General features: G+C 34.6%; 13 protein-coding genes across 13 annotated transcripts; 4 read left to right on the top strand and 9 right to left on the bottom strand.

Annotated features, from left to right (window-relative positions):
- Positions 1-167: 167 nt before the first annotated feature.
- On the bottom strand, positions 168-2,336 carry ACF2 (endo-1,3(4)-beta-glucanase; the record flags this gene model as incomplete). Its single annotated transcript, XM_019181556.1, has 1 exon — positions 168-2,336. The coding sequence occupies one exon, from the start codon at positions 2,334-2,336 to the stop codon at positions 168-170; it is 2,169 nt and encodes a 722-aa protein (XP_019039831.1).
- An 865-nt stretch (positions 2,337-3,201) lies between these two features.
- WICANDRAFT_89794 (uncharacterized protein) lies at positions 3,202-4,058 on the bottom strand. The gene has a single exon (XM_019186193.1). The coding sequence runs from the start codon at positions 4,023-4,025 to the stop codon at positions 3,327-3,329; it is 699 nt and encodes a 232-aa protein (XP_019039830.1). The 5' UTR covers positions 4,026-4,058; the 3' UTR covers positions 3,202-3,326.
- Positions 4,059-6,422: 2,364 nt separating this feature from the next.
- On the bottom strand, positions 6,423-7,498 carry WICANDRAFT_89793 (ribonuclease III domain-containing protein; the record flags this gene model as incomplete). Its single annotated transcript, XM_019186192.1, has 1 exon — positions 6,423-7,498. A coding segment is annotated over one exon (649 nt), but the record flags the coding sequence as incomplete, so codon positions are not given.
- Positions 7,499-7,834: 336 nt separating this feature from the next.
- On the bottom strand, positions 7,835-8,959 carry WICANDRAFT_61188 (uncharacterized protein; the record flags this gene model as incomplete). The annotated part of the gene is made up of 1 exon (XM_019183123.1): positions 7,835-8,959. The coding sequence occupies one exon, from the start codon at positions 8,957-8,959 to the stop codon at positions 7,835-7,837; it is 1,125 nt and encodes a 374-aa protein (XP_019039828.1).
- Positions 8,960-9,255: 296 nt separating this feature from the next.
- WICANDRAFT_77300 (uncharacterized protein) lies at positions 9,256-9,705 on the bottom strand (the record flags this gene model as incomplete). The annotated part of the gene is made up of 1 exon (XM_019184536.1): positions 9,256-9,705. One exon carries the CDS (start codon positions 9,703-9,705, stop codon positions 9,256-9,258), a length of 450 nt encoding a protein of 149 aa, XP_019039827.1.
- A 419-nt stretch (positions 9,706-10,124) lies between these two features.
- WICANDRAFT_61186 (ribonuclease III domain-containing protein) lies at positions 10,125-10,520 on the bottom strand (the record flags this gene model as incomplete). The annotated part of the gene is made up of 1 exon (XM_019183122.1): positions 10,125-10,520. The coding sequence occupies one exon, from the start codon at positions 10,518-10,520 to the stop codon at positions 10,125-10,127; it is 396 nt and encodes a 131-aa protein (XP_019039826.1).
- A 453-nt stretch (positions 10,521-10,973) lies between these two features.
- Positions 10,974-13,228, top strand: SEC1 (Sec1p; the record flags this gene model as incomplete). Its single annotated transcript, XM_019185468.1, has 3 exons — positions 10,974-11,004; positions 11,118-11,243; positions 11,307-13,228. The coding sequence occupies 3 exons, from the start codon at positions 10,974-10,976 to the stop codon at positions 13,226-13,228; spliced, it is 2,079 nt and encodes a 692-aa protein (XP_019039825.1).
- A 73-nt stretch (positions 13,229-13,301) lies between these two features.
- On the bottom strand, positions 13,302-14,135 carry WICANDRAFT_82985 (uncharacterized protein; the record flags this gene model as incomplete). Its single annotated transcript, XM_019185467.1, has 1 exon — positions 13,302-14,135. The coding sequence occupies one exon, from the start codon at positions 14,133-14,135 to the stop codon at positions 13,302-13,304; it is 834 nt and encodes a 277-aa protein (XP_019039824.1).
- Positions 14,136-14,557: 422 nt separating this feature from the next.
- On the bottom strand, positions 14,558-15,088 carry WICANDRAFT_27670 (60S ribosomal protein eL6; the record flags this gene model as incomplete). Its single annotated transcript, XM_019181397.1, has 1 exon — positions 14,558-15,088. The coding sequence occupies one exon, from the start codon at positions 15,086-15,088 to the stop codon at positions 14,558-14,560; it is 531 nt and encodes a 176-aa protein (XP_019039823.1).
- A 588-nt stretch (positions 15,089-15,676) lies between these two features.
- Positions 15,677-17,314, bottom strand: DPH6 (diphthine--ammonia ligase; the record flags this gene model as incomplete). The annotated part of the gene is made up of 1 exon (XM_019181047.1): positions 15,677-17,314. A coding segment is annotated over one exon (1,638 nt), but the record flags the coding sequence as incomplete, so codon positions are not given.
- Positions 17,315-18,237: 923 nt separating this feature from the next.
- FRE1 (ferric/cupric-chelate reductase) lies at positions 18,238-20,363 on the top strand. Its single transcript, XM_019186191.1, has one exon. The coding sequence runs from the start codon at positions 18,243-18,245 to the stop codon at positions 20,337-20,339; it is 2,097 nt and encodes a 698-aa protein (XP_019039821.1). The 5' UTR covers positions 18,238-18,242; the 3' UTR covers positions 20,340-20,363.
- Positions 20,364-20,772: 409 nt separating this feature from the next.
- On the top strand, positions 20,773-21,153 carry WICANDRAFT_17950 (uncharacterized protein; the record flags this gene model as incomplete). The annotated part of the gene is made up of 1 exon (XM_019180770.2): positions 20,773-21,153. A coding segment is annotated over one exon (381 nt), but the record flags the coding sequence as incomplete, so codon positions are not given.
- Positions 21,154-21,818: 665 nt separating this feature from the next.
- AVL9 (Avl9p) lies at positions 21,819-23,141 on the top strand (the record flags this gene model as incomplete). The annotated part of the gene is made up of 1 exon (XM_019180930.1): positions 21,819-23,141. A coding segment is annotated over one exon (1,323 nt), but the record flags the coding sequence as incomplete, so codon positions are not given.
- Positions 23,142-23,233: the final 92 nt, after the last annotated feature.

Genomic DNA, 23,233 nt, shown 5'->3' with positions numbered 1-23,233 from the left:
TGAGTTGATCATGTAGTGTACGCTTTTAATTTTTTTTTCGATACACTATTCTGCCATGATTATACGTGTCAATTATCTACAAATTTTATAAATCTTTTCTTTTATTTTTATTTCTATCATTATCATTTCACTTCTTTTTAAATTTCATACCGATTCCTATTACAATCTCAAGCTGATGCAAAAGCACCAGAATAGGTTAGTGACCAAGTTTTTGATTGCCCACCATCTAAGTAATCATTCTTAAATCCATCACCACTGAAGAAATTCCATGAAGAGTTTGGATCAAATAATGCAACATTCAAATAAATAATACCTTTCCAACCATCATTGACATTATTAACGATACCTTTTAATTTTTGGTCCCATTCTTCTTTACAGAATTTTGGTTTTCTAATGAATGAACTGAAAGAGGTGACTGGGATAGCATGAATCATTTGAATATATTCCAAATTGTTACCAAAATAAGTAGTGTGATCAACTTTGTTTTCAAATAGGATACCAGTGACTTTATTTTTGATGAAATTTTTTGGTTGAGTATTGTTATCATCAGCCAATAAGAAATAATGGTTAATTGAATGGTTCAAAATACCCAACATGATTTCACTTCTCTGCTTCAACGAATTGTCATTGATAACATCAGCCCAAATTTTCAAGGAGTAATATGCATTGTAATCTTCTGAGCTTGATTCTTGATCTTTACCATCACCTGAAGCAAAGACACCTTTGGCCCAAGAATGCCCATTATACCAATCAAAAGATCTAAATGCAGGGAAATATTGGTCATCATCACTTGTTGAGGCAAAGTCTCTAGCCAAATCATTGACCCAACCCTTAACTGAATCTACCCAATTACCACCTTGTTCTTTATCAATTTTTCCAACGATTGCAGAGGAAAGAACATGGTAGCCGTAATGGAAATGATGATCATTGTAGTAAGAATTACCAAAATCAGCAGAACTATCTCCAGTTGATATGATACCTTTCCAAGTTTCGTCATAAGATAAAGGAAGCTGTTGTTGATTTTTGGAGAACCTTTCAATTGCACTTTTGACTTTTGGTAATAGTGTATTTGTAAGACCATCATCTTTCAAAACATATTTAGTGACATATAGAATCCAAGCATATTTTGCAAGAACTTTACCAGCAAAATACATTGAGTCCACATTTGATTCTGCCTCAACGTCACCGTTAACTTCACTAGACGCAGCATCTCTGATTTTTTGTAAGACATTACCTGAATATGACAAAGAAACACCATCAATACTGGAGTATGGATCAAGACTAATATTTGAAGGAACATTAAGACTAAACTTAAAAGTATCTGTCAAGTAAGCAGTTGCTGTACCTTTTGTAATAGTGTCCAATTTCAAATCAGTCTTTGCTGAGTCCATATCAGAAGTAAAAGTGTCAACTTGATGTGGCAATGCAAATAACAAGGTCTTACCAGAGTTTGAGGATCCAGTAATATCATATGAAATTGAAAAGCTACCTGTTTTATCAGAAACAGAACCATTGGTTAAATGTGCACGCGTTGGATAAGAGCCCGCAGCATCATTATAGACACCAGAGTCACCTTTAACAAGTTGGAAAACAGCACCGTTAACAGAATTGCTACCAACAATGTTATTTCCATCTTTTTGAGCCAAATCTAAAGATTGACCATTTGGAATGGTGACGTATAAAACCCAAGTAGTACCATCATTCAAACCAATTTTATATTTATTGATACCTGATCTTGGTGATTTGTCTCCACTAACAGAAGCAAATCCAACAGCACTTGAAAGCTTTGGAATTAAATTGAAATAGATACTTGTAATAAACCCTTGACCTTGGACTAGAGGAACTGTCATACAACCTTGGGATTTACTTTGAAATTTGGCGTCAGCTGACATATGTTTGATGTTTTCAAGTGACAAAGATGGGGTATCATTGAAATCTGTGGAGCCAAAGACAAAAGATTTGATACCATTAGGACCAAAGAAAAATTGAACTGGATCAGCACCAGCATCTGGACCGGAAACTCTACTTGAAGCAGGAACATGATGAACGGCTAAACCATGATAATTTTCATCTTTTGAAAACCAAAGTGAATAAGGTTGGGTCCAGACAGCATTGTTTTGGTTTTCTAAAAGCATATTTGAATAAAACTTGTTTGTACCGATTGGTTTAGAGTCATTATTCGCTGGTGGATTGACTGGGTGCTTTGATCTGGAAAAAATTGAAAGTGGTTCATCATTTGAAATTGAGGCTGAGAAAATATCATCCTTTGAATTGACAGGAGAAGAATGAGTTGGAGCAGAAGAAGGTGCAGATGATGATTTGTTGTGGGTATTCATGTTTTTGAATTTGGAAACTAGACTGTTAATTTTTGATTTCTTTGGAGGTACTGGAGGTGGATTTTGAATTGGTTGTTGCTGTGCCTGGTCTGGCAATGGCATTGGTGGACGGTTGTACATACTCTAAGAATTGGATACAGTGATATTTGGTATGACTGCAACTAATAATAGTATTGCAATGATCAATGGGCTAATGAAGAATAACGTTTTGATATGAGTATAAGCAAATGTAAACCAAAGATTACTCTGATTTACCTAAAGCAACTGGATTGCTGATGTAGTTCTGAAACAGATGATTAGCAGGAACAACTTTAAATGGGAGAGATCAGATTATTTATACCCCAGATTCAATAACCAGCTAGTCTTTGTGGAACCAATTTTTTTTTCGAATTTGTATTTGTGTAAGACCTTCTTTTGCAGTTGCAGACAGTGAGTTCAAGAATGGAATGGAAGTTCAATGCACTATGACACAGTTTGATGTCTTCTAAACGAGCGTCCTCAAAGGTTTTTTCTGTAAGAAGCCTTTGAAGTGTATCGAGTTTGTGGTTGTGTAACTTGTTTATACACCTGTCAAACTCCAAATGAAATGAAATTCATTACATAATCACCACACTAAAATTAATTCGGCAGACACAAATTACAATTTAATTAATGATATTAAGATAGAACCTATTCACGGGGGCCCTAAGGTGCGTTACAAAGCTGACAAATTATGTCCCTCTGGTGTATTTTGAAATCTTATGTTGATTGATCTTGACGCTTACTGGAGACTTTTTAAAACCTATTATTTTAAGAAATCAATTACTAGAAGTCTACTGGTTGTTTGAGTTATTGAGAAGTTGTGAATTTAAAGATTGATTTTATTGGGAGCAATATATAGAAAAGATTAGAAATATAAGAACTTTACTCTGTTTAAAAAAAGCAGTTGGTTTGATGAATAACTTTACTCTCTGGTTATGACAAGAGGGATCCATGCTATCTAAATTTGTCCTAATCAAACCAGCCTAAAGCATGAAGGACCGATGTCTTTTGAAATTGCAAATTAGATATCAATGAAGTCAAAAACGAAGCATGCTCTTGAAACGATACTTTTTTATATGTAGAGTCACTATTATTGAATTTGTTTATTTGGAACCCATCAACCGTGTATACCACATGAAAATCATCTAACACAACTTCTTCGTTATCATAAATTAAGCCTTTATAGTAAAGAGATTCAATCTCTAAACCTCTTTGGTAAGCGTTTCTAGTAATTTTTGACCACTTATTATCAAAAATAGGGGGATCAAGCACCAAGTTTGAACCGTTAAACTTATCAGGAATTAATCCACTAAACAACATTAGCAAGGCTCCATTAAACATTGTCAACCCTGAAAGTAAAGTCAAAACACAACCAGTTGTCGATCCAAACGTAACTGGGCCAAAATTCTCGTTTGTGCAATATGGGATGATACCACCAAGCGTAATACCAAAGTCTGAAGATGCTATCATGCTCAGAGCCACTTTATCGGTAATACCCAATCTATGGTGGTTTATGAATGGAATGAGACTATCTCTTGCTGTAATGTTCACCTGGTTTTTACTCAATTCTTGCCTTAAAGCAGCTTCATCTTTGGCATCATCACATTGAACAACAGCAATACTTAGAAATGCAATGATCAATGAAATGGTATGATAAAATAAATTCATCTTTACTATATTTGCTTAATGTTCCAACGAAATTATATTAGGTATAAACAAAAAACATAGCAGTTTGGTGTTCTGTTGAGGTATGTTTTGAATGAAAAGTAATTTTTTTTTTCAAGCAGGCGTTGTATATGTAAGGTGAGTCGTGACCGCTTTTGCTGGGTACAAGATCTAGGCAGCTGATTTGAATTTGTATGGTACATATGACATATGTGTACTTGACCATTTGAATAAAGATGATGATGACACTTTGGAAAAAAGAGATACTGTTGGTCAAAATGAATACAACTCGGTTTCTTTCGAGAAGGGTGGTTTATTGACACAATATTGCAAATATGATGGCTATTCGGAAACACTGACAGCACCTAAGGATATTCAAATGGTCTATGACGCTGTCAATGGCATGCCAGGATATTGGTATTATAACAGTGGACACAGACATCATTGGGTCTTGAAAGACAATAACAAAAATGTAGATATTTCAGAGGGCCTTTTACAATTTTATGATTCCCCATTTGAAACTAAGGCATTTGTTCAACCTTGGCAGCTGTGTTATGGAGATCATGATGAGTTGTGATGAGGATTAACATAATTTCAACAATGTCTTGTCAACTTATTTAAACATTGATGTAATATTAGAAATTCTGTGTTTGCTATATTATAAATATTGTACTACTTTTTCTGCCCCAACTGTACTACGACTGTTTTTTTTATTATTAGTGGTTTTGTTATACACTAGCGCCTACGACCTTTTTTCTACTGCCACTGGTACGTCAAAATTAATCTAGCACGAGTATCAACTGTTCTGGCCGCTCGAGTGTCATCTCATGTTCTGGACCGTGTGTTCAGCTGTTCTAGCCCGAGTGTTTGCTGTTTTCTATCTATGTCTAGTTATTCATTTATGTATTTATGTGCTTGTACTGCAGTGATTTAGTGTGAATTGTCGTTTTTGGTAGGTTGCCCAATCTAAATATTATTATAGAAATTTTAAAAGCAGGGGCAAAAAAATACAGTGAACATCATGAGACCTACATGGAACGAATCGGTTCGACGTCAATATGAACGTGCTGTAGTATGAGTGCTACTGATTATTTGTAACTCGAGTTATTGCTGCTCAAAGTTGGTGTTTTAGTGCTTCCGACCTCCGATTCAAGATGGCGTGAGAAAAACAAATGTAAACATTGACCTTTTCTCTACATCAACGTCTATGAAAAACAAATAGAATCAAGTTCATGACAGAATGAGACGCTCTTAATACTTCACAGTGACTTATATTTTGGAGACATGATGTGTCCCAAAGATTGAATGCTTTTTTAAGCAAACCTGCAATTTGATGATGTGAAATGTAATCAGACTCAATGTTAATTCCAAAATGGTTTACCAATTACTCTCAATATTACTACTCAATCATGGCTTTAAGAAGTGTCAAGTTACTTTCCAAACTCATACCCTTAGGGTAGCAGAATTTCACAGACGTTGTATTTGGAATTGGAAATGCTAAAGATATGATGTCTATGGTGCTGCTTCAGAGTTTCATACGCAGAGGTTTGGGAAATGTCGATAAATGACGAAAGTTTCTAAAGGATATTCCACATTAATGCTATTATTTGATGGTAAGCTCAAACTTTTCAAGACTGCTTTAGTAGATGAAGCTTCTGCTGGTGTTGTGTAGGGTGTCTGGTGTACAGGTGAATTGAGAATACTGAAGAAATGTTGACTACGGTGTTGGGCACATTAATGGTGTTACAGGGTGTTTTGGTACTATCCTGGCTCTACTGACTACCTGGGTACCATAATGACACTACAGGGTGTACTGGTGGATTGAGGAATATTGAAGAAATGTCGACTATGGTGTTGGGTATTATAGGAAGTACTGGTGAATTGAGAATGCTTTATTAGATAACTTCAAGCTTTCAAGGATAGAATAAGATTCTGATGGGTAGGATGTAGGGTGTACTGGTGGATTGAGAATGCTCTAATAGATGAGGCTTCTGCTGGTGGTATAGGGTGTAGGGTGTGCTGGTGAATTGAGAATGCTGATAATGAAGTGATGACTATGGTACTGGGCCGTACTTTAATGGGTTCATACAACATATCTCAATGTTTCAGGGCTATCACGTAAATGATGCAAATATTGCTGGAAATCTTAATACATCAATTGTTTTGTCTTCACATGAGCAGTGAGTCCTTTGAATTTAAATTGTAGCTCGATGCTTTTCCTCCAATTCTCGCCGTCTACACAAGCCGAAGGCTACACTCACTCGCTTGTATTTATAATTATAAAATTATCACGGTATGTGAATGCACTTGCAGATATTATTAAGCATCTAATATTGATTTATAATTAGCGCTTGGCTTGTATTACCATATTTAAACTCCATAAAACAGTGAACAAAACTATACCCTTGGTTGCTTTAGGCTTTAGGAACTGCCCCTGCAGTAACTTCCTCAGCAACATTTGTCTTTCCACCTCGTTTAGGGTATACATATCCAGCATTGAAAAGCTTATCGTTAAGGTCCTGAACATCAGAGAGACAATGATTCTTCATTTCAAGCATTTTATTATGATACTCATTAACAGTTTCTCTCTTATACTTTAAAGCAGACTCAGCAGCTTTGGCTCTAGCTCCCTTTTTCGTTGTAGATCTTCCGATACCAAGTATTTGTTTATCGACAATACAAACAGCTTTATAAACCTTCTTATGATCGCCAGATTCTTGATTCTCTTCAACTATTTCATAACCTGGAGCAAAGTTTGGATTAAGCATTGAATATAATTGTTCTGTGGCATATTTGTACTTTTCATCATAAACAGGCCCCCAGCATTCCAAATTTTGCAAATTGGAAGATGAAGAAGATGATGAGGAAGAAGATCTGTGAGTTTTCTGGTTTGGTCTGACGTGGATTTCTTCACCATTTTGTAGCAAAAGAATTTTGCTATCAACCAAAGATTTAATCCAATCTTCAATTGGCTTACATCCTGCAAAGTTGAAGAATGACCCATTGTTTGAAGCTGAACTAGTTTGCGATATCAACAACCCACCAACATAAGCTTCAAAAATATCAGCAGCTCTTTTACTTGAATCTTCCCCAATGGTTTTAGCCATATTCTCTGGTAGTAAATGTTTTGCTAACCCATAATCAGCAGCCCATCCACTGAATACCAAATTACTTCTTAAGCGGTCCCTATACCAGCTCATACCACCTTCTGGAGCCTTTTCAAACTTTTGGAACAAAATGAGAGCTATAACAAAGTTCAAGAAAGCATCACCAATGAATTCCAGTCTTTCATAACAATCTCCAACATCGTAGAGTGCTGGATCAGTAGCAGCAGTCTTATGAGTAAACACCGTTTTTAGAATTCTATCATTTGTAATGATTGGGATTTCTGGAAGTGATTTTTCTTTGGACACTGATATCAAGCTTTTCCTAATCTTGACAACATCATGTGTATGTTTTTTACCTTTGTTCTTCAAATCAGTAGGAGCTGGCATTATCGAAGAACCCACTCATGAACGACAGAAGGAAGCCCAGACGAGGCTTCTTCGAGCGAGTAACTTCTTATTTATAGTGAATTTCATCATGAATGAGAGAAGTTTAATTAACTCTTATCCAAGTTCCCATGATGAAACGTCTAGACTTTTGACTACAAATATTCTTTTGCTCAAGTATGATTATGTAACAAGGGCCATTTTAATACAAACAAAACAATAAGAAGTGACACATAATAATAGAAGTGGTTAAATAAGCTATATATTGTGATATTGTGAATTACTTTTTATATGTTTATTTGGTTTGTTGCTGTGCATCTTCTATAATAATTTCACCCAATCCTTTTCAACAGGATGAATGATTGGTAAATATCCTAAATTACGCAATTGATCGGAAATACTAGTTTTAATGGGAACAACATCAACAATAGGGCGTTTTCCTGATAAACACTTCTTGTTTAACTCTTCATAATACTCCAATTTCTTCTTGTTGTATGACATGGCACTTTGTGCTGCATTGTTTTTGGCTTGTTTTAAACTGGTTGAACTTTCAACGCTTAGGACTTCACCATTGATAATACAAGCAGCTTTGAATATCAGGCTGTGATCACCAAATTGTTTATTCACCTCAATAATTTCATAACTTGGTATGAAATAAGGACTTAGCTTAGAGTATAATTTGTCTTTAGCAAATCTGGAATATTCATTATAAAGATGCCATGGTGGTAGAACGTTTGATGTTGGTGCTTTAGACTTGTCATTAGTGCTAAACTCGCTACCAGAAGCTAAATACTCAATCTTTCCTTGACTTTGAATCTCATCAATTTTTGGGTTCAAAAAACATTTCAGCCATTCCTTAATTCTGTTAGAAGAAGGTTGTTTTTTTGTAGATCCCAGGTGCAACCCACCGATGTATGCCTCGAATACATCAGCATAAATTTTCATTTTATTACCAACTTTCAACTGCTTAGGTAAAATATGGATTGGAAGTCCATACAACATTGAAAATTCAGCCAAAGTTCTATTACAGAGCAAGATATTCTTATATGGTCTAACAATAACTCCCTCTGTCATACTTGGAAATCTTTCAAGCATGATTTCAGTCACCAAACACGATAGTATCGAATCTCCAATCAATTCAAGCCTTTCATAACATTCGGGAACATCATATTCAGGATCTGAAGTGGCTAGCTTGTGTGTAAAAACTGTTTTTAATATCCTTGGATTTCCAATCAATGGAAGTTTGGGAAGTTTGGGAAGTTTCTTATTTCTCTTTTCATTTGGGGAATGGGCCTTTGATAGTGCAGCTTGAATCTTGTTGATATCATGACAGATCTTTCCCTTTCGCTTGTTTGAGCTCCTTGATAAAGCTGGGCTACTTGAATGAATAAATCGTAGCAATTTTGAACCGGTAGAATGATTTAAAGCTTTCTTAATCAACGGCATGTCTTGTTTTGGGATCACTAACCCCTTACAAATCATGGTTATCATTATGGCCGATTGGCCATTCAATCATAAAAGTAATTGACCCAGCCAGAATTGGGGAATACAGTTTCCTGTAAATAGATCAAGTTTAGACCGAAAGTTCAACTAAATTGGCTTAATTTGTTGAAATGTTAAATGCATGTTTATGACATGTTGTACGTTGATATATCAAAATTGACACGAAATCAATTGGCAGACTACATCGTGTTGACTATTTAAAAACATTTATAATTCATTAATGCTGAACTAGAGCCCAATTAAATAATAGCTACAGATGCCTCCTTCTTTGCATTGATGGCTTTATCAAGCTTGGAAGTAACATAGGACACCAACTTTTCTCTATGTATGGTGAGTGCATTGAAAGCTGCTACTCTTTCTGCATCTATTTGAGTTTTAGATATCCCTTCACAAAATTCAACATCATCTATATAAGGTATTGCTTTGAATGTCTCATGATCATCCAATATGACATCCTGGGCCTTAATTGTGACAAACCTAATTTTGGTAAACAAAACTGGACTATAAGGCAAAAAAACATTTTTTAGGTCCTGTTTTGCAAACTCAATTAAACCTGAACTTGGAGGTCTATAACTTAAGGCCTTCTTTTTTTGCTTCTCAATACGTTTAATTATTTTATTTCTCTCAGAAGAGACCCGTTTTTCATTATTTTCCCTCTTTTTCTCTTGTTTTGTCTCCTTTGTTGGCATTTTCTTTGGGCCACCAGCACCCCGTCAGCAGAGCAACGCTATTTTTGACTCGTTCAGTTTCTATGTTATTCTTGACACATTTTATCAATTTTTTATTTTCTGTACTCAAAGCTCCTATAGCAGACTTTCTTTCAGCGTCCCTGAGTCCCAAGCCGGATACACCCTCACTTATTTCCCCCCAAAAAGACATAACACGACTTTATGAAAAACTTTGCCTTTTTCATCTTTCCAAGTTGACAGCAGTTTATACTCAGGAACTATCAGAAATGGGGAAAGGGTAGAGTTTAACAAGTATTTTGAATTTCTTGTAATCTCAGTTCCAATTTAGAATCAAAAGGCTTCGGAACATCAGTAACATTGTTTTTTGGGGGTTTCAAAGTTAAAAATAGTGATATTCTATCATTTATCAACCCAGCAACCTAAGCTTTGAGACGTAGCATACCTGATTCCTTTTTATCCAAGTATACACCAGCAACATAAGCTTCAAATAGATCAGCATACCACTTTATGGTTCGTTCGGTTTGACCTTGACCCTTGATATCTGGGAAAACATAACTTCCCAAATCATATAAGATTGACCATTCTCTCATTAATTTATTGGAAACTAAATGACTTTTCAAAATAGCCACATTAGCTTTTGATAATTTCGGCTCAATCGACAGAAGAACTTCCAGCACAACTGTTGAAAATATAAAATCTCCAAGAAGTTCATATTTTGAAAAGTTTTCAGAACTACCTGCAGTAAAGACTATTTTCAGTATTTCATCGTTTTCAATAATTGGGAGCTTGGGCAGAAACTTTTGAGATTGAAACATGTCTCCCCTAGAAGCGATCTTTATCCGTATCCCATCAACATTTATCTTTGTTTGAAGTGTTTTCAGAAAACGGTATTGGGTCGTCTGCAAAATTGAATGTGACAAAAAGGTTGTTGTCCTGCGTCTTGAACAACGAGGTAGCTGTCTCCTTATGTGGGCAGACCTACTGATCATTGCTTATGAGCTTTAAGAGCAGCTCCACCAGCGGTGAACCAATTAGCCTATTGTTATAAGTAAACGTAAATCTGATTGATCACTTTTCATAAGACCATTAAGTGACACGCGCAAAACTGGCAGATATATAATCTTATGTAATCATGCTGTCCGATTTTCGCGAATTTGTCAAAATTCCAAATGCTTGTTTTGAGTTTAAACGAGATACAATCAATTGCACATTGTCATTTCTAAAGTTCAAATTTGAGTGTTGTTTTAGCGAGAATCCTTTCATTTGAAATGACTTCTTTGATTGAATTGCAAAGAAATCGTGAGTTTGGTCGGAAAAAGAGCACATTTGATGGGTTCTCATTTAGAGAGACCATTGCGATAGGTGTTCAGCAAAACAAAGTTGCACTTTACTAACAATAGGAATCTCATTAGGAATACTTAATCTGATTAGAGATGTTCGAACAGAAAATGGCTATAAAATATTAGTCCTCGATGAAACAACTGAGGAATTGGTTTTCTCTGTCCTGAACAAGAGTGAGATTCTAAATATAGTTACTGGTGAGTTGAGAATGATATTATAAGGGTCCACATTTCGTGAATACTAACAAAGTATGATTCTAGCGATCGAAAGATTAGATCAGAAAAGAAATAATCAATTTTCAATTGAAGCTGTCTATTTATTGGAACCAACCAAATATACTATTAACTGTTTGTTGACAGATTTCACAAATATCCCAACAAGATATAAAGCTGCTCATATTTTCTTCCTACCTGGATTGACAACTGAATTATCAAATAAGCTGAAAGCAAACATTCATTTCCAAAAAAATCTACGAACATTCCAAGAGTTCTATCTTAATATTCATTCAAAAGAATCCAACCTTTTTGTTACCAAAAATCCAAATTCATTACAAGTTTTCTATAATTCTTCATGTCATGATCTAGTGACCAAGACCATTATTCATACAGCAAGAGCTCTAGTGGATTTATGTGTAATCACCGGTGAATACCCAATCATCAGATATTATTCTCCGAATGATAACGATGGATATTTCAATGCATCAGTGTTGCCCAAGATGATTGCAACGGATTTACAAGAACAATTGGATGAATATACAAGAACTCATCCAGATTTTCCACCAGCGACAACAAGACAACGATCTATTTTCATCATAACAGATAGAACATTGGATCTTTTCGCCCCATTATTACATGAATTCACTTATCAAGCAATGACTTATGATATTGTTAATAATCAGATCAAAAATGACGTTTACACTTATGAGGCTGAAAATGAAGCTGGTATGAAAGAGGAAAAACAATCAAAATTAGACGATAGTGATCCTGAGTGGGTTCAATTAAGACATTTGCATATTTTGGATGCTCAAGAACTGTTGACTTCAAAGACTGAAGAATTTTTATCCAAGAATTCAATGCTGGTTGATAGATCAAAAATAAAGACAACATCTGATATTTTACATGCTGTTGCACACTTGAAAGGTTTTGATGAAGAAAGAAGAAGAATCACATTACACAAAACTCTACTAGAAACTTTGATGTTGACAAACGGAGAGAAAAAATTGGCAGAAATTGCTGAGTTTGAACAGAATGTTGCAAATTTTGGTGTTGATATTGATGGTGAGCGTGTTAAGAATTTGGCTGATTTATTGATTGACTATTTATCCCAAGATGTTTACCCTTTTGCTGATAAATTGAGAGCTATCATTCTTTATGGTCTTTATAGAGGTGGTTTAATTGAACAAGATTATATCAAATTATTTAACTTTATGGGAGTGTTACAATTGCATGAAATTGATTATAATCTTGAGCTGATCAAGAATTTTGAAACTGTTGGGTTCAAATTGATCAAACCAAATTTAAAATCAAAGTCAGTTTTCAGAAGAGAATTCTTACATGAGTCAGTTTCGGAAAATTCATACAATACATCAAGATTCAAACCAAGTATAAATTCAATTATTACAAAAGTCTTATCAAATACTTTAGATGATGAAAGATTTCCATATATTAAAGATAAACCAATGGATCTAGAAAATGATATTTCAAGAACAAATTCAACATCAACTGCTTCATTGAAAAATCCTAAACACAAAGCATCTTGGGCAAAAACAAACACTCAATTCCAACCTCCAAGACAAAGAATCTTTTATTTCATTGCAGGTGGTGCAACTTATTCAGAAGCTAGAACTGCATATGAACTTTCAAATAAATTTGAAAAAGATATTATCATTGGAAGTGATGAGCTAATAACACCATCGCAATTCATTGCTGAAGTTAAGAAATTATCATTAGAAAGACCAAATTTAAAACTTTATGCAGATTGGAAAGCCGGCAAACCAACAGAAGCTCCAAGGTATTTACTGGATAACTATTCTGAAAAGAGACCGAATGATGTCCATGCTAGTGCTAACTCTCAAGTTCGTCAACAGCCAACGAAAGGTAAACCAAGTGCTCAACTAACAAAAGCTGAAGAACCTGAAAAGGAAAAGAAACGTTCCAAATTCAAGAAATTCTTGAAAAAATAAGGTCAAAAAACTATAGATGAACTTTGAAACCATGTATTAATGAAACAAGAACTCTAATTGTATGATAATCTACTTAATATGGTTGTAGTGTTCTGCTGCGTCCTTGTGGTAATTGCTGTTGCTGTTGATTTGTTGCAGTCTCTAAATTACCAGCACTATCTCCATAATTGATAGGTTGTTGTTGCTGCTGATTAAATTGCGGGAACTGTTGATAGCCCGGAAACACTTGATTATTTTGAGGAAACATTGGCATGAAAGGAAATGGTGTTGGTGGTGCAGTGTTCATCTGTTGTGGATTTTGTGCTCTTGCTTGGTTTTGCAAGATTTGTAATTGATGTTCGTAAGACCATGGAAGTGGAGGAGATGAAGAGTTCTGTTGAGGTATTGGATTGAAATATGGTACATTTATCATACCTTTGATGAATTTTTGTTGTTGAAATTGTGGTGGTGGGTTTTGTAACAATGGTGAAGGTGCCATTGGGGATATAGTTTGATTCGCCATGATACCTTGAGAAGTAAACTGCTGTGTATTATCTTTAGTTGGTTTGAGTACTTGATCACCATCTTCATCATAAAAAGACTCTAATGTTGAAGTTCTTTGACTAGATCTTGCTTGATCATGACTTTCAGCTTCACGGTCTTTTCTTGACTTGTAGTTTTCATAATAGGCAGCCTGTAGCTCAGATATTGGTGTGACTAGCTGGTTTCTTCTCTTCTCGTCTATAAGGTCAACTCTTCCGCTCTTGAGGTATTTCCCATAGTCCTTAGTTCTTTCAGCTTCATCTCTTAACTTCTTTTCAATTTTTAACCGTATGAATTCAGCATCATTATAGCTTTCTTTGTCATTGAATATGCTATCTCTGAGTTGTATAACCTTCTGAGCTTCTTCTTGTATCGTGTAATCCATCTTTGGTACTCTTCTCTTCACGTTATCATTAAACGTAATCCTTTGTTTTGTACTCATCCTCCAAATTTACACGTTAAAATACCACGAATTCTATTAAATGTTTCTGTTGCGGACACTACACTCTAACCATTTTTTTACACTATTTTCTTATTTTTTTGTATTTTTTGTAGTACTATAAGAAATAAAAACCTATTTATACATAAAATGTAACCATTACCTTTTTGCCTATTAAAATTCATTAACAATTTTTTTGTTAAGAAGTATGCAAACCTCTTATTTGTGCCAATATGACACCATCTTTTCTCTTTCTTTTATGAAACTCTTTCAACTCAACTCTCCCTCTCTATTCTCTCTTTTGAAAACACACTAAAACAACTTGGAAAAAACAAACACACAACTATAAAATTAAATTAACTCTGCACTTAGAATTTCATAGCATGTGGTTTGTCACCGTTTTTCAATGAAAAGGTAGCAGACAAGTATTCTTTTAATAATGGAGTTTTCTTGATTTCAGCTAATAATTGTTTATCAACAGATTTTTGATCAGAAACTCTTTCTTCTTTGATTTCTTTTTTTGGCTGTTCTTCACCAAAGAATTTTGATTCAGATTTACCTTTTGATGATTTTTCTCTAGCAAAGTATTCAACATCGAATTTTGAAACATCAACTGAAGAAACGTCAACTTTGGTAGAAGTGGCAATGACGTATCTGGCGTTAACACGACGTAATGGGACACCGTTAACTTTGAATGGACCTGAGACTAATAAGGTGTTATCTTTCAAGTTTTTCAAGTAAACAACTCTTTTACCTCTGAAACGACCAGCTAATAAGATCAAGACAGTACCTGGAACTAATGAAGCTCTTAATTTTTGTGGACGAGCAGTTTTTCTGGTGTTCTTTGGAACTGGAGCATCTTCAGCTTGATACCATTTTGGGGCTTGAACGGCAGACATTTTGTTGGTTTGTATGTTAAAGGTTTGTTGGTTCCAATATTAAGCACCAAGTTTTTAGATTGATTGATGATAATTTCAAAGAAAAAAACCAGAGTAGTGCCAGAATGTGGTGTGTACCGTGTTTACGTAATGGACCAGCTCATAACGGTAAGTGCAGCACCAGCAAAAATCAGTATGGTGTTGGGATGAACTCACCTTGAACAGAATTGATAACGGCCACTCGCAGAGCGTGTGACGTGGAAATGAAAATAAAAAAGAAAAACATCACGTGCACAACAACCATAGTCACGTGAAAAGCCCTAATTGAAATCAATCACCTTTAATAACTATACCAAACTTTCTCAATTCACCAGCAAAATTCCAAATATCCTGCACTGGAACAAACTCTAAAGAATACTCACCGTATGACTTGATATTCTCAGGTCTTGTGTAAATAGTATAATGCAAATTTGAGTCGAATTGGAAATCATCAATGTTGTCTAAAGCAAGAGTTGATACAAAATCACCATTACCATGATATAATGAACCTTGTAAATTTAACTCCTGTTTCAAAGAATCACTCAATTTGGAAACAATTTCATCTTCTTCATCTTCATATAAATTGGTCAATTTTTTATAAGACAATCCTCCCCATTCAACATTAGCACTCTTTGGTAATTCTTCAACCTGAACAATCAATAATGAATTTTGGGGATTCATGTCTTCTCCTGATGAATAACTTTCCCAAATATTTGAAGCACCTTTAACTAATTCTGGAGATTTAACGAATGAAACAACTGATAATTGATTAACACATCCAATGACTTGTTTGACATTATCAAAATGTTGTAATGATAAGACTGCATTAAATAATGGAGATTCTTTTGATAACTCCATTGAGCTTGGAATTAATGGAATTTGACCACTTAAAGTTGCAGTTAGATTCTCATCAATAATGGTTTGTGAATAAGGCCCAATATTTGCAGGTGCCCAATAACTTCTTCCTTGAACATGTAAACCTGTTTTCTTTTGAGAATCCAACATGACAACGACTGATACTTGTAAATGAACTCCTTCAGGTAATTGCGTTTGAACACATACTCTTGATGGTGGTAACGGAGCTGTGAAGTTCTTGACATATATGGAATTGATTTTGGCAAAATTTGACATTGAAGATATTAATAATGTTAAATGTTGAATATGGCTTGAATCGACATCATTTTTTTGTAATATAGAGTTTAAAATAGAAAGCACATCAGCAACTTGTTCTTCAACAGAAGTTTCCAAACTTGAGATGTTTGATATGAATAACTTGTTCCCCATTTTCTTGGTGGTTTGTTCTGGTTCTTGATTATAAGAGGAGGCACCTTTTGTAGATTCAGCAGCTTCAAAAGATTGAGGCAATGATTCATATATATCCTGAAATTGTTCTCTGAGTAGCCCAGTAGCACTCGGTAGGAATTTCTTCCAATCCACATTACGTTCTTGTACTCTGTGATATTCTCCATCTTCTTTAGTCTTCTCAACAACTTTAACAATGGGTTTCAGATAAGCAACTCCATCATTTGATACAACTTTTTCAAATTCATTAAATTCCAATTTCTTCACAAAGAAAGGAGCATCAAGTACTAGTGTTTCAAATTCACCACCTTCACCACAGATATGAACTTGAAATTTTTGGTTTAATCTCAATAATGTTGGGAAAATCTGTTTTAAACTTTGACCCAAATGACTTTCATTTAAACCAACAGCTGCAACTTTAATAATTCTTGCATCCATTGAAGATTCAACCATTTCTGTCATTAATTCTAGTTGATCCCTTTGCCATAAGAAAGCTAATGAAGTTAAGCCTAATCTTTGACAAACGTTCTCCACTCTTGTTCTTTGATAAGAAGATAGAATGGCACCAACAGAAACAGCTTCAACATCAGGATGTGCAATTTTGACTTTCTCCAATAATAGATATAGATCTTCAATTTCATCCTCTTGGGTTATCTTGTAATCTAATTGTTGGTTGACAGATTTCCCGTTAATATCACCTCTAAACATGGGCACACCAACACATTCTGAATAAAACTCAAGAGCATCATGACCAACTGTTTGAAACATAAAACTATCAAGTTCTTGTACTGATGGATCAGCAGGCTTTAAGTTCGCCAACGCTATTAATTCATGGCCTTGTGCTAAACAGTGAAGGATATTGAAACATGAATCTTTCCCTCCAGAGACCAATGCAACCACTTTCATATTTATTTTTCGATCACTATACTCTGTGAAGTCCTTCGGGTTATTTGGATCAAATATTCTGGGCTTTACTGCAACAAATTATCGTGTTTTCAATGTCTTTCGATTCAAAACATAACAATAATTCACATCGATTAAATTTTCCCGATGAGATTCAAATTTTTTGGCAGATCATCGTGAATTCGCGGATTCGCGAAAACTACAACGACTTGGAGGGCCGATTTCTACAAGTTAAACAGCATTTTGCTGGTTGTGGCCGGTAGTTTTGAGTGATATCGATGGTGGAGTATGTCAAGAATGATCTCATTATAGCATCTCCATTGTATTCTATCTCTCTGGGTAAAAAAAAAGCGAGCTGGAAAGGGTTCGGTAGTCATCAATGTAACTCCATGAAATATCTGATGAGAAAGCAGACAATACACCCTTTGAGACTTTGGATTGATCCTAATTATTAGAAATAATGATAAATCAAAAAGCTTAGTTTCCAACGCATAAAGTTATAGTATAATACTTTGTGCTTTACGAAACAATCGAATTTTAAATTCAACCAATCATAATCCCCGATTTCACATCAAAACCTTCTCAAACCTCAACTCTTTGCTGATTCGATACATTTCCACTTTCCAATCACCAAATCAGCCTACACCAAGATCCATGCTAGCCATTATTCCATTAAACTGCCTTGGAACTTGTCTCAACTATTGAAGTTCTGTTTTATCAAAAGGAAAGAATAAATGCTCGTTTTTTTTTTTGAAGAAAACCAAATATGCAGCTGAGCAAATTAAAAGGGTTCAAGTTGAAAGATTGGGAAAGATATGAATAAATCGGATCTTGGAACCTGGAACCCTTGAAATGAGTTTAAATACTCTGTTTTAACCTGTGCTACACATTCCAGTACCCAATAATATATAGTACCCGAACGAAATCAAAGATGAAGCTATTCAACTTGGTGCTGGGCTCACTGTTGGTGCTTTCAGGTGTGGTTCATGGATTGGTCATCATCGATAGTATACTGGCTACAAAATGTATCTACTACATGAAGGAGTTTGACTGGGGGTGTAACTCCACAAAGCAAAACATGAGAGCTTATAAGTGTCGTTGTCCCAATAGAGACTGGATTGGTTCTGTGACTAGTTGTTTTGAGAGTCAAAGTAATGATTCAAGTGTTATAGATCATGCTTATAAACATTTAAGAACTCGTTGTCTTCAGAAGAGTATGATGGATTATCCTGTTGATGTTTTGAAAGCTATTCAGAAAAATGCTTCAAACTATTTAGAGGATGCAACTGATTATGATTATAAACACACTTTACATCATCCAATCAATGTCAATGCATCATCTTTTGAATATTATCATAGATCTTTCAATCACATATATGCACAAGTCATAAGGTCTCAAGCCTATCAATGGGGGTATATCTTTTTTTGGACCTTTGTCTTGATGATTGGTACAATTTTGCATTTTTCCAAAACCTTCATCATCAGTTATACAAATCATAACAAAACAAAATTCACAAACAATTTCATAAATAAACTAAGATATAGATTAACCATGCCAAATCTATTATCCAGATCCAGATATGTCTTATTTAAGATATGGCCAGTTCAAATACCCACAACTTCACAATCTATCATCATTACATTCTTCACCATCTACATGGTTTTAGCATCAACAACAGGTTATACAATTGAATTACCAAATGAGTATCAAAACTCACATATTTATCAATTATTAGACTTGATAGGTTATAGAACTGGTCTTTGTTCATTTGCATTAATCCCACCAACTTTCTTCTTTGGTATAAGAAATAATCCATTCATTAAGTTAACAGGTTCTTCATTCTCCACTTTTTTAACTTATCATAAATGGTGTGCTAGAGGTATGGTTATTCAAGGGCTTATCCATAGCGCAGTTTGGACAAATTATGTTATTATTGAAGGTGACTATAACGTTTGGGCTGTTGATGCTTATTGGAGATGGGGGATCGTTGGTACTGTTGTTTCATTCTTAACCTTATTCCAAGCTTCAAATATTTTCAGAGAAGTTGCCTATGAAATGTTTTTATTGATTCATAAATTATTTGGAATCATTTTCATCATTTCAATGTGGTATCATTGTAATACTTTAGGATGGATGGGCTGGATCTATACATGTATTGTTATTTGGGTTTATGATAGAATCGTTAGATCTTTGTCAATATTATGGACAGGTGGTGTTAAACCTGCTAAAATTACAAAGTTGAATGATGAACTAGTTCGTGTTGTTATTCCAAAACCTCATAGATCAAATGATTATTATTTCCCTGGTTGTTTCTATTGTGTTTATTTTTTGAACTTCAAGCTAAGATTTTGGCAATCACACCCTTTTTCAGTAATGAAATCAATGAGAGAAGGTGAAAGAGATTGTCATGCTCTTGTGTTCAAGACTCATAAAGGTATCACTGGGAAAATTCAAAATTATCTTGTACAGAAAGCACAAAGATCAGTTGTTGTTGATGTTTTGACTGAAGGCCCATATGGACATCAAATCCCATTAAGAAACCACCATCAATATGTTTTCATAAGTGGAGGTGTTGGATTTTCACCATGCTATTCCCAAGCTGTTGATATCATTGAAAAAAATCAATTCAATGGGAATCAAAAATCGATTAAATTCATTTGGGTTGTTGAAAATTTGGAATATTATAATCTATTTGAGCAAGATATGGAATTCTTAATTGAAAATGGTGTTGAACTACATGTTATTGTGACAAATACTAGATCTAGGGAAACTACTCCAGAATATGCTACTTTATTGGATGGATCTTCCATTGAAAAAGAATCCAAAGATTCATTAGTGCATTTGAATGTCTTGAATGCAAGACCAAAGATCTCTGAATTGGTGAACAAGACAGACTTGTCAGTTTCAACTTGTTTTGTGGGTAGTGGTCCTCAAGATTTCACCAATGATATGAGAGCAGCTGTTTGTGAGTTAATCAAAGATGCAAAAGTTAGAATTGATTTCTACGAGGAATCCTTCTCCATGTGACTTATGAATTATTGGTATTGTTATCATTTGCATTCGATACATTTTGTTATATAGAATTGTTTTATAGTAAAAGTTGATTTTTTCCGAAGCCCATCTGTAGATTTTGATCGGTTCAGTAAAATGTGTCAGAACGAAAAAACGGATCCACATTATTTTAAGCAATTGCTACATTTCCCAATTCTTCCATACTATTGCTCGATTGTAACAAAGAGGGAAAAAACTATAAATATGGGTGCATTGTCTCCTTCAATCGATCTTTTGAACTTTTCCCTCTTCATCAAATAAATCTCAATTAACCATGACATTATCCAAATCTGCCTCATTACCAACTCAATACTCTTTAGACTACATCAAATTTGATGGTTCTGCAAAGAAAGGTGAACAAGAATCACCAGCTAAATTAGAATTCTCAGAATTGAGTAAAGGTACTTATGTTATTGTTGGTACTCCAGCTGCTTTCTCACCACCATGTTCAGAACAACATTTACCAGGATACGTTACTGGTTTGAGAGATTTCTCTAGCAAAGGTGCTAAAATCATCGTCTTGAGTAAAGATAACTTATTTGCAAACTATGCTTGGGCTCAAAAATTTGGTGTTTCTGACAAACAAGATCAAATCATCTTTGCAAGTGATACCAATTTGAAATTCTCCAAGGGTGTCGGTCTATCTACTACTGAATTTGACCCATTAGGTGAAGTTGCAGCTAGATATGCCATTGTCGTGAAGGATAGTGTCATCACTTATGTTGCCAAAGAGAAGGCAATCAGTGAAGTTACTGTTTCTAGTGCTGAAAAGGTTTTGAATGAATTATAAGCTTGCTCTTTCTAGGCCCTTTAAATAGTTGAAAAAAGTATCACATTGGAATGAATTGAAACGAATTGATTTGAAAAAAAAGATCCAAAGATTGTAGACATCAGCTGAGCACTCTGGAACATACTTCACAACCAATATATTATCATAACACTATTATTCTCATTCTTAAAATTCTCTGTAGTGAAATTGTATAAAACCTTTTCGCGCCTAGCTTTTCAATCGTTGGTTCAAAAATCCAGATTCCAACATTCTCCAGGTCGATCATCCGAATCAGCATCAGAATTAGTCAAAATCATTCAATTCAGCTAATCAGCGATCCAAAATTCTCAAAGATTTGAAAGTCTCCCACTTTGTCACCTAAAATGCCAGATTCGTCGTTGTCTCTGGCTGAGGAAAACCCATGGGTTGATGTATCAGAAGCATCAACAACAACAAAGAAAGAAGACACACCCAAAGAACCAGATACAATTGAAGAACCAACTGCTCCCACAATGGCTAGTACTCCAAAGCATACACGCTCGAAATCATCAACGAGTCCCAAAAAGATTGCCAAAAACTTGCTGCCTGCTGCTCAGTTATCCGCGCAAGCTCATGAGAAGGTTCAAAAGCATTTACAGAGGTCGCCTTCCAAAAAGCTATCACACATACAAGGGCGTGCAAAAGATTTGATATTTGGTGTTTGCATTGTGAACTTTCATCATTTAAGAGGCCCAGAAATTGAATATTCAAAATTTGCTGATGATAACGCTGAAGATAAATCACTTGTATGGCCATATTTACCTTTTCAAGCTTTACCTGATGGTGCACATTCATTTGAAGAGACATTCTCATATTTCACACTATATTATAATGAGAAAGGTAATTTTGATAAAATAGATACAAATTCAACAACTTTGTTTGCCATATCATGTGTTCGTCAGATACGATCAGATGAATTACTTGAAAAAGATGAGGAAATAACAAGATCATCTGTTCAGAAAGCAATAGTGGTGATATTGAGACAACCTATATTTGGACAGATCAAAGAGAAGTTGAGCATTGTAACTAATGCATTTTTTGAACAAAAGAACTTCAATGATAGATTGATTGTGGATCTACTGTATCAAAATTTACAAACAATTTATGATGAAGACACTTCTTTCATTGATGAGAATGATTTCAATTCCGGGATATCCTTAAGAAGTTTAGTTAAAGACTTCAAAAAAGAAGTATTAGTGATTGTTAAAGCCATGATGTTGGAAAAGAAAGTTGCGTTCTATGGTTCAAATCCAACAAAACTATGCCAAACAGAATTTGCCTTTATAAGTTTGATACCGAACTTGATTAACAACTTGCTTGATTCATCATCACCTGAATTGTTCAATTATGCCAAAAATTTGAAAATGACTACAAGTTTCCAAACGAGTGATAGAAATTCAGTACTGGATTTTGCTGGATTCCCATTACAAATCTTTGGTGAAGGTGGTGTTTTCGCTCCATATGCTCCATTACAACAATTTGAAGATTTGAAAAAAATTGATTATTATGTGATGGGGACATCTAATGCATTAATTTTGAATCAAAAATCAAAACTAGCTGATGTTTTGATAAACATTGATACTTTGACAGTGGAAATTATAAATCATGATCTGGTTCAACTTTTAACATTATCTTCGTATGATAAAAAATGGATGTCACAAATTTTGAATTATGTCACTTCATCTTGGTCAGATTCATATTCAGGATTCTTGGGTTCTGATGATTATATCAGATGGCAGTTTGAAGATTATCTATTGGGATTGTTATCAAGTGTCAAGTATGATAATTTCCTCAAAAAATATGATGGTTCACCACCGCCTGAATTGTTGATCAAGGAAGTTGATCGTAATCAACTAAAGCATTTTAATAATCATTTTATTGAAAATTGGAAGAAAACAAAAAATTATCAGCTGTTTAATGAGTTCACAGATGACAATATATTTGATGTTTTTGAGCCAAAACACATCTTTGTTGATGAAAGCAAATCATTGAGTGAAAAATTCCAACAGTTTAAACTAGAAAATTCAAAAAAATTTGAAGAATATAGAAAAGGTTTATTGAA

The sequence above is a fragment of the Wickerhamomyces anomalus genome, assembly GCF_001661255.1.
Source record: "Wickerhamomyces anomalus NRRL Y-366-8 unplaced genomic scaffold WICANscaffold_2, whole genome shotgun sequence".
NCBI classification, from domain to species: Eukaryota; Fungi; Ascomycota; class Saccharomycetes; order Phaffomycetales; family Wickerhamomycetaceae; genus Hansenula; species Hansenula anomala.
Note: the sequence above shows the minus strand (reverse complement) of the source record. Positions and strands in the feature narration are given on the sequence as shown.